Source organism: Merops nubicus, unplaced genomic scaffold (genome assembly GCF_000691845.1).
Source record: "Merops nubicus isolate BGI_N331 unplaced genomic scaffold, ASM69184v1 scaffold11456, whole genome shotgun sequence".
In the NCBI taxonomy this organism is placed as follows: Eukaryota; Metazoa; Chordata; class Aves; order Coraciiformes; family Meropidae; genus Merops; species Merops nubicus.
This window is the reverse complement of record NW_008612973.1, coordinates 19079-28649: the sequence shown is the minus strand read 5'-3', so window position 1 is coordinate 28649 and position 9571 is coordinate 19079. Positions and strand designations below refer to the sequence as shown.

Below are 9571 nucleotides of genomic sequence, written 5' to 3'. Positions count from 1 at the left end.
CCCCTGGGGCTCATTTCCCTTCTGGCTCTCCCTGCAGGGCCGGCCACACCCTGGGGGGAAGCTATAAGGCAAACTCACCTCCTCTGTATGAAGGGCTGTGGGAATCACCCATATGTCAACCTTAATTTGGGGGCTTGGGGTTCCGACCCCAGCATTTCAGAGAGGTACAGGTGTTCAGGTTGAGCTTCTTGGCTACAGAGCTACTAGAGGAGCTTCAAAGAAACTACATTAGCATGTTTAGGTCCTGCAGATACTTACTAAATAGCTAATAATAATAAATAATATTTAGTGGAATTTATAATAATAAATTATATATAATGTTATAGAAATAACTATATTTTAATTTTAATGTATTGTATTAAATATATAATTATAAATTATAATAATGAATTCCACTAAATAGAGTGGATTATCCATGTGAAGTGTTCGTGTTATGTAGAGGGGTTTGGAAACATGTACAGTCAAGGCAAGAGTCCTCTATTACTAACCACAGTTCAGTGTGGACTAACTGTATTGCAGCTGGAAAACAACATTATTCCTTTGGCTTGCCTCAATACTTAGATAACTTGCTTCAGAAATCAGAATTTTCTTAAGTTCACAGCAGCCACAAATATGAAGAAATTATCTGGGTGCCATGTGGGTTCCATCCCAGCAGAATTCCATCCCATCCGACCTCAATACAAAAATGGCTGCCGTGTCTTGGGGCAACTGTCGGGGTTGGAGGGAAGAGACGCACTCCAGGGGGTCTTGCCGTCAAATCCGGTTATTGCAAAGTTTTACAGCCTTTTCTGGCAGACGAGACAGCCCCCCCGCACCCCATAGGTTAACAAACCTGTTCACACACCTAGGCTGCTACAGATTGGATAATAGTCACTGTCCACGCTCTGTCCATGCACCCTGTCAGTCCTGGCATAGCTCAGAGTTGTTGTGAGAAAGTTTGTTCAGGTGAGCCCCCAACAGAATCTGCTAACTGTAAACATTTGCCATTTGATAGATAGTTCTGTGAATTTTCTCAGGCTTACAAGAAAAACCTTATTGCCTGTGCTGATTGTCCATAAAAATACATCACCCCGCTTTACAAGCCACAATCCCACAGTCCACAAAGGATGAATTTCAGCAAAAAAAGTCTGCTGAGCAAGAAGAAACATTCTCCAGTGCAACAATGACTCTCTGTTGTCTAATAATGAACAAAACTTCACAGAGAAATGAAACACACTACTGTGATTGGGTTATTGATTAAGACTATTGTGACTCTACATATTCAGTTTTATGAGGTATGTATTACTAGTCCAAATGGTGTAGAGTTTTTTGATGTACTGATTTTGTTCCTTACTTGTTACAAGTGAAATATCCAGACAATGCAGTCAACTCCCTTTCTGCTTATCTTGGTGTAAGAAATATCTGTGGTTGATGTTACACCTCAGGATTTAAAAAGAGCTCTTAGGTCTCACTCTGCTTCCAGCTGCTTGCAGGAGAAATGTTGGAGAGATGGCTTCCTCCAAATAAGAAACTGTCAGTACCAACCTGTACTCCAGAGGAGATACTTTCCAAACCTAGGGCCCTACGAAACTTGAGTACTTGAACTTCCTTACTTTAACTTTAGCTTCCTACACTCTGGACTTGAAATGCTGTGACTGAATCATAAAAACGCTTTGTTCTACGGCAACCCCTGGGTCTAGCAGCTCTGTTAACAACTGGAACTTAAACTTTCTTACATAAGCTATATACATACTATAAGCTACATCCACGTTCCTGCACATATCTGAGGGGGATGCTCAGCCTGTATGGCAACATGCTATCTTCCAAGAGCTGCCCTCATATCTCATTGTTTTCTCCTGCTCAGAACAGACAACGTGGATCACTTTCTGCCCTTCCAAATTAAAAACAGTGTTTGGCTTTAAGGTAGCACCGTTTTGTGCCGTTAAGATTCTGACCCTTACATCTTATCCCACCATCTGGTTAGGAACTTACTTGTATGGTAGGTTTTAACCATTTCTCTCTTCCCCAGGTAGCATGACACACGAGTTAAAATGTCGTCTGGGTTTTGCAACACCTTACCAATAGCACTGGTGAAAAGACTTGACTTGTACGATACGTCATAGTCATGTGGAGTAGATGCTCTGTAGCGTGTCATTACCTCACGACAGAGACCACATGTGACGTTAGTACTATGGTGACGGCTGCAGTCCTAGGTTGGTTGAACTGCCCAGTCTCTGCCCCTTCACCGTGGGCTGTCAGTTGTGATGTTACCATATGGCACAGCTCGTACCAGATCCTGTCTGAACAGATCACTGCATTCATTGCCAGTGGGTATGACTGTCCTTAGGTTAGGTGTGCTCCCACTGGAGCTCTGTACGTGGATGCTCGGCCATGGTGGAATTCTGTGTCATGATTTGATCTAAGTAAGTGGTTTCTATCGTTACCTCCAGATTTTTAGCACGTGTGCTCTTAGGTAACATAAGAATTTATATCATTATTCAATATGTATTATTCTGTTCTCATGTGAGTTTCTGAACTAGCTTGGCTCTGGTTTACTTCCTCAGTGGATCTATACTATTAATTTAAACTACTACTTTCTTATTAATTCTGATATCTGCTTTCCTTCCAGACTGTCTCAGCTTTTATTGAAGCACTCATTCTTATTGAATGAGTAATAAAAAGCAAAAATGCATCATCTGTATTAATGAATGTTATCTATCATCAGTTTGCCTTTTCAGGTTCTGTTAGCCATCACACACAAAAACCCAGCTGTTTTACTCTAAAGCTAGGCAAGAATATTCTGGCATTATTTCTTCTCCTCTGAACGTCCTGTGGTTGACAGAGATAATACTTAGAATTCATTTAGCTTTAAGAAAAACATTCAAGGAAATTAGAATTATGTTTTTTTGTGATTTCTCATCTCCATGCGATTGCCAGGGAGCAGTGAGGGACAGCTGCTCCCTAAGGGACAGGGTTTGGGACCCCAGCACAATAACCTGGCCAGCAGAGCAGGGACAGGCAGTGAGGCCAGTTCCACCCACAGCCGGGAGCAGGGCAGCCCTAGTCCTGGGCATGGGCACCTTCCTGGGGGTGGGATGGACACAGCTGGAGACTGGCCCTGCTGCAGTGCTGCTGGGGAAGGGATTGATGGCCCTGGGGGCCTGATGTGGGGTCCTGCAATGTGGATGACCCCAGGGGTGCTGAGCAGGGCTAGTGAGGCTTGGTGGTGCCCCCAGGGCCCAATGGTGATATCTTAGTCCTCTTATTACTGCAGTACATACTAAGGTTGAAAGAGTTGGTTATAGGAAAAAGTGTACAAGAAATAAAAGCAAGTGGACTGTAGTGCAGAGTGGTTCAATAATATCCAGTGTTCCCAGACTTAATCATTTGACTCTCCAACTTTATTGCCCCATCTGTATTTTTCCATATATTTAAAATAGGTCACTGCATGCCCAAAGCAATTGTTTTCATCATATGTGCACCTCCTGACCCGCAAGAGCCTCAGTTCCATCCCTACCCTTGTACTGGTGGTTGTCATTGACCACAGATCCCCCCTGCATCTTAAGGCTTAGAGCAAGGCAATGGGAATCACTGTGTTCAGGGACTGGAGCTGAATAAGGCTTGTGGAAAACTGAACTCTATTGTAGTTTCCTCCCTCAGGAGTAATATTTCCCATTAACATCTGGTAACTCCTAATATTATTATTTCTGTGCCACCCCAGCAGTCAGTTATTCCCAGTGTTCCTCACACATCTAGAAATTTTGTCTTTGAGGATTTTCAGAGCTCAGTATTCAAAATAGGTTAATGTATACCAGTAAGCTGTCCTACAATTGGAATGATACTTTTTCCTTTGGAATTTTTTCTATGAGTCAAACCAAGTTTCCCAACTGTTTTCACCCCATTTTGACCATTATTTCAAGAGAAGTGAGGTTGGCGGTTATCTCAGACCTGTTCATTCTCTTCCCCTGTCTTCCAGGAAACAAACCTTGGGTTCTTCCATGTGCTAGACTGTGCTTTATGTCCATCAGAAATAAAATCATATTATTATTAAAATATTTTCATTGTGCACATTGTTGATAAAGTCAAATGAAGCAACTTCTCTTTACCTGTGTTTTAACTAATTAAAGGCAGCTTACTTTCAACCAGAATTTGGCATCTGTTGTTTAACTAGTTTCAATGGTTTGGTTTACCATGCACACTGAAGAAGTACGAAGTGGGACATGGCTTAGTGCTGGACAGGGCACTGTTAGGTTAACAATTGGACTCAATGTTCTTAAAGGTCTTTTCCAACCTAAATGATTCTATGAAAATTATTTTTTCTATTCCTTCGGGTCTAATTGTAAATACACTTTGTTTTTACTTCACAGTTAACCTTCAGTGTTAGGACAGGAAGTGGTATCTTTTCCCTGCTACATTATCTTCTTAAAAATTTCAAGCAATTCTCTTATCTATGAATTTTATTCTCTAAATGGTTAGTAGTTCTCTTAGTATCTCACCTAATGAGATAGCTATCCCTTATAAGTTGATAGGTAATGGCTCACTATGAATATTTCAGCCTTAAAGTCTGAAAATCAGATCTGGTGGCAGCAGAGAGAACATTTTTCCCAAAAGCAAAATGAATGATAGCGTTTTGGGTCTGATGGAGCTTTTCACTGCATTTCACTGTTAATGATATAGGATGTTTATGCATGTAATATTTTTATAAATTTGGAAGTAACATGAATAGCAGGATGGATGATAGCCCATTCACCAGTACATAAAATTTGAGTGAATCCCTTGCACTCTTACCTATTTAAGGTCTTCTGCTCAGTGTTTCAGGGAGCATCTGTGCTGTCTGTCTCTACCACAAAGATATCCATCTTTATTTACAAGTCATGATGTAATTTATTTAACATCTGTGATACTGTGCACAGGAAAACCATGCTGAACAGTTGCAGAAATGAATTATTAATTATTTGGCTTTCAACTGTCTGGCTGTTTGCCGAGTACGATAGCCAACACTTCCCATCACCATTCCTTTCATCTCCTTGGTTCTTTCTTTCTTCAGCCTTCTAGTTTCTTACAATCACTCATTCTATGTTGATTGAAATGACATTGTTAATACTTTGGGGACTCAAGTCCCTCAGAGTTTCTATAATAATCTTAGCAATTAATAATAAGGAGGAGACTGATTACAAGTGTTTCTGAATGGGAAAGGGAGACAAGAGAGAAAAACAGAATAAGAAAAGGATTTCTCCTCTGCAAAGCAAGTCAAGGGAAGTGACATTTATAGAGGGTTCACAGAGCTGTTTGTTGCTTCGTTAATTAGAACTGGGTTTCATTCATCTAGTTCTCTACCACAGCTTTCCTACTTGTTTGCCATTCATTGAGCAGGTTTTGTTTGGGATTTTTGCAGGTCAGAATTAGCTTCGTGTTGTGATGCAGTTCACAATTTTATTGCTTCTCAAAACAACACCCCACTGGGAAGTAACATGAGTTATGAAGTGGACAGTAAAAAGATCATCCTCATAACTGAGGAAATTTTCAAGATGCTGCCTGTGGTAAGAACCGTATCTTTACCTGTTATTATAATTGCAGTGTCATATACATTTTTTGTTAGTAATGGAGCTGCTTTGATTTCTCTGAAAGAGACCTTTCACCTCCTGTATGCATTTCTTCACCTTGTAAAACCTTTTTTTTTAGCTTACTTCCTTTCTAGCCTTCCTCTGCAGTGCTGGAGGTATGAACAGGGTATCGTAGATCAGGCTGTAGGTGGAGTTCCTACAGACCACAAGTTGCAGCCTGGCTTTGCAGCCAGCTGAATTGAGCAGTGAATTCTCTGAGAATGTTTGCCTTGCTTTTTGTGTTCCCGTTTTCTAAAGCATTTCAGTTTGAAACAGCATTTCTTATTCCTTATATTCCTGTGACAGTTCCAGTGCAGGTTAGGACATATAACTTACGAAAGCTACTTTGATGGTAAACCTTATTAGGCTAGACTAGGACAGGACAAGACAGGGCAGGACTGGGCTATTCTAGTTGGATGGAACCTACAATGATCATCTCGTCCAACTGACTGACCATTTCAGGGCTGACCAAGTTAAAGCTTGGTATTAAGGGCAAATATCCAAATGTCTCTTAATCACTGACAGGCCTGGGACATCAACCCGTCCAACCCTCCTGTGTCGAACCACCCTTTCAGTAAAGAAATGCTTCATCATGTCCAGCCTAAACCTCCCCTGTCACAGCTTTGAACTGTTCCCAGATGTCCTATCACTGGATACTAGGGAGAAAAAATCAGCACTTCTCTCTCCACTTCCCCTCCTCAGGAAGCTGTAGAGAGCAATGAGGTTGCTCCTGAGCCACCCTTTCTCCAAAACAGATAAGCCCAAAGTCCTTAGCTGCTCCTCATAGGACATTCCTTCCAGCCCTTTCAGCAGTTTTGTTGCCTGCTGGGATGGGGCTTTTGCAGTCAGAAACACAGGCTGAGCAAAGGAATCAGATTTTGTAGCTCAGGTAGACATACAGACTCTGGAGACCAGACAAAGAGGGGCACAGGCATGTATTTAATTTCTTGAAAGTGATTGCACACAGGAACCCTCTTACCCATCTCTGGCATTCTTGATTTGTGAGATTCCAGCTACCATTAATCTAGTAGTTTCTCATGCTGCTGTGAATCACTAAAAACTTATTGCAGTAGAACTTTTGACTCGGTTTTACAAGTGGCTTCAATTTCTGCAAAGTAGTCCAGCTCTTGGCCCCACCATTGAATGTCCGTGCTCCCACAGGAGGAAAAGCCAAGCAAGATGTATGAGATGTTTCTGAGACCCTGGGATAACAGCCAACTGTATCAATGTCAACTGAAAGAGCCAACAATTTACATTAATTTGCTAGGTTGTGGTCTGTGCTGGTTCACAAGCGGATGCACTTAGCTTCCATTCAGCTTCCCCACTGCAAGGCAGCAACCTGTAGCAAGAAGAGGAGTAGAGAGGGTGAACGACCAGAGACAGTAACCTCTTCAGTTCACCCTCCATTCACTGTGAGTTAAGCCAGGGCACAAGGTCATCCTGTACAGTACCTTCAGAATCCCTTACATTCATTACTGTACATCAAATGTAATTGTGTGCTGATGAGGTAGTGAGCATTTACAGAGCTACCTTGCATTAGCCAACAAAGCCAACGACTATGTGACAACAACCACTCCTTCACAGTGCAAGGAAAAATGGGTAAATTTAAACTATTTTCAGTACAAGACAGTTCCTTAGCTTTTCAAAGATTCAGTCCACTACTAGATAATTTTTGTGTTAAATGTATTGAAAAGATGTTAATCCATTTCTAACAATCCTGTGTTATCCTGTCTTAAGTGCTGATGACAAAAGTGGCAATTCTCAGTCTGTTGATGCCTGGTTTTGGCTCTGGGTTTCGCAACCCTGTCTGCTAAACAGCAGCTGCTTTCACTTGGTTTTGCCAGATTAAACCTTCAAGTATGCAGGACTAAAGGCATAAGGAAACAATCAAGAAATTTATAAGGCATTGGCTGTCTTTTTATTTGTTTGCAGTCCTCCCCTTTTTCAATCTATCCCTTCAAGACCTGTGCTGTGGTTGGAAATGGAGGCATTCTGAAAAATTCCAGCTGTGGAGCTGAAATCGATCGTTCTGACTTTGTGTTTAGGTAAGAGCTGTATGATCTTACTGAAGTGTGTCAAATGTTTCTAAAGACTTGGCAGGATTGGAAGCATGCCAATGCCGGTTTGTAGCAATGGGGCAGGATCTTGACAATTCTTTATTTCTGCCTCTCTAAGGATGCTCCTGCTTTGTACATTTCAGAACACTGCTTCCTAAGTAAAGAGAGGACTCTTTGGATACATGTATGATCTATGATTACAAACACATCTTGCCAGTGATGCGAAACATGGTTATCTGAAAGTTTTATTTTCCTGTTTTTTTTTTTTCTTTTAAATCAGGAGAAGAGTATAAAGAAAAACCTGAAATTGAAATAAGAAAGACTGGTATTAAATGTCATACTTTTACCTCTGGCTTAACAAGGGGTTTATTTAGCCTTAGGTTGGCTCACTAATGCAGTTATTTAACTGCCCCAATATTTGTCTCACCTTCTGTTAGCCATGTAAAAAAAAAAATCAGGCATCTAATGTATTTATTTTTTTTTTCAGCTCCCTCTATAGATTGTGGGGAAAACCAGACATAGGCAGAGTTTGAGTTACTCTCTCAGCCCCTGACTCATGCTTTGTAGTTCCTGCAAGGCAACAGAGTAACTGAGTGAGGGTTCTTCTCTGTGTGACTTCACAGTCAGCTGGGTTTTGTTTCCTTTCCTACTTCTGACTAATATTTGGGCTTTTTAAATTAAAAAAAAACAAAAACAAAAACAAAACCACAAAAAAAACCCCAAACAGCAAACAAACATACAAACCTCTTTCCAGTTACATAACTGTCTTAAAAAAAATGGGGTATCTGCATACTAAGATACTAAACTTACTAGTGACTGACTTTAAGAAAATGCTTTCTTTACCTTTGACAGAAACTGCTCTTTCTGCAGTTGGGCAAGTTATGCCATTGCTTGTATAAGAGATAATAGAAGACTTTCAGAAGGAATGCATTGTTTAGGCAAGAGGGGCAATATTTGCTAGCAGCTAACATATGACATTCACAGACTAGCTCCTTCTGGGATTTTAACCTTGCTCCTGATTTGTGAGATGATTTATGGAAATGAGCTCTCTGTGCCCTATTTTAACCATCTGTACAGTAGATTAAATATTTTTATTAGAAGTGCTGTAAGCCATATACTATTTAATATTTTTAAAGTGCTTAGAGATCCCTGGGAGCTGCCGTGAAAGTGTCTTTGCACAAGAGAGGAATTTGCAAATAATAACGGTAAAGCATTCCTGATACACATCTGTGTAAGTAAATGTTCCTCAATTGCAGGTGTAACCTCCCTCCGACCACAGGAAGCATTAGCAAAGATGTTGGCAATAAAACAAACCTCGTGACTGTTAATCCAAGTATCATAGCTCAAAAGTAAGTACTACTGCAAATCTGTTTCTATGCAATATTGTATAATTGTTTGATATGATTTAGGTTTTGTTGGAAATCCCTTGGGATACCAGCACAGAGAGCAGTGCATGCAGATTACTTCATTAAGCCTTAGTTCCTGTGTCAAATATATACAAATCTAAATGGATATCTGTTAAACCTGGCATTTTTTTCATCAGAAAGGAGTCAGTAATACCCAGATTAGCAAGTGCCTCAGTTGGCACTAGTCGGTAATTTATAGCAGAGTAAAATCTATGATTGCAAGCCCAAGCCTCTTCTTTTCCCCACCATGACACTCATTACCCCCAGCACAAGAAAGGAATTGTAATCATAAATCAAGGAAGCTCAGAAGTGGGTGTCTGACTATCAGTAGAACTGTAAGCACATGTTCTTAGGTAATGTGCTTAGACGCTGTTCTGATGAAGGCTGTTTCCTGAATGAAGGCCCAATTTCTGTAATCCATTTTCTCAATCCATATGAAATCTGCTCATACACTTTTTTCCTCAGGAAAGCTTTTCTCTTTTTTTTCACCTTCTTGATGATGAAAAGAAAGTCTAATAAGGCCAGG

At 40.7% G+C, this 9571-nt stretch overlaps 1 protein-coding gene across 1 annotated transcript in view; it reads left to right on the top strand.

Moving 5' to 3' along the window:
- Positions 1–9571, top strand: part of ST8SIA6 (ST8 alpha-N-acetyl-neuraminide alpha-2,8-sialyltransferase 6) — a gene marked incomplete at its 5' end in the record, with an annotated part of 29717 nt that overhangs the window by 12935 nt on the left and 7211 nt on the right. Inside the window, 3 exons of the mRNA XM_008941733.1 lie at positions 5375–5519; positions 7515–7627; positions 8896–8988. Coding sequence (XP_008939981.1) covers positions 5375–5519; positions 7515–7627; positions 8896–8988 — 351 coding nt within the window. The remainder of the gene's footprint in view (positions 1–5374; positions 5520–7514; positions 7628–8895; positions 8989–9571) is intronic.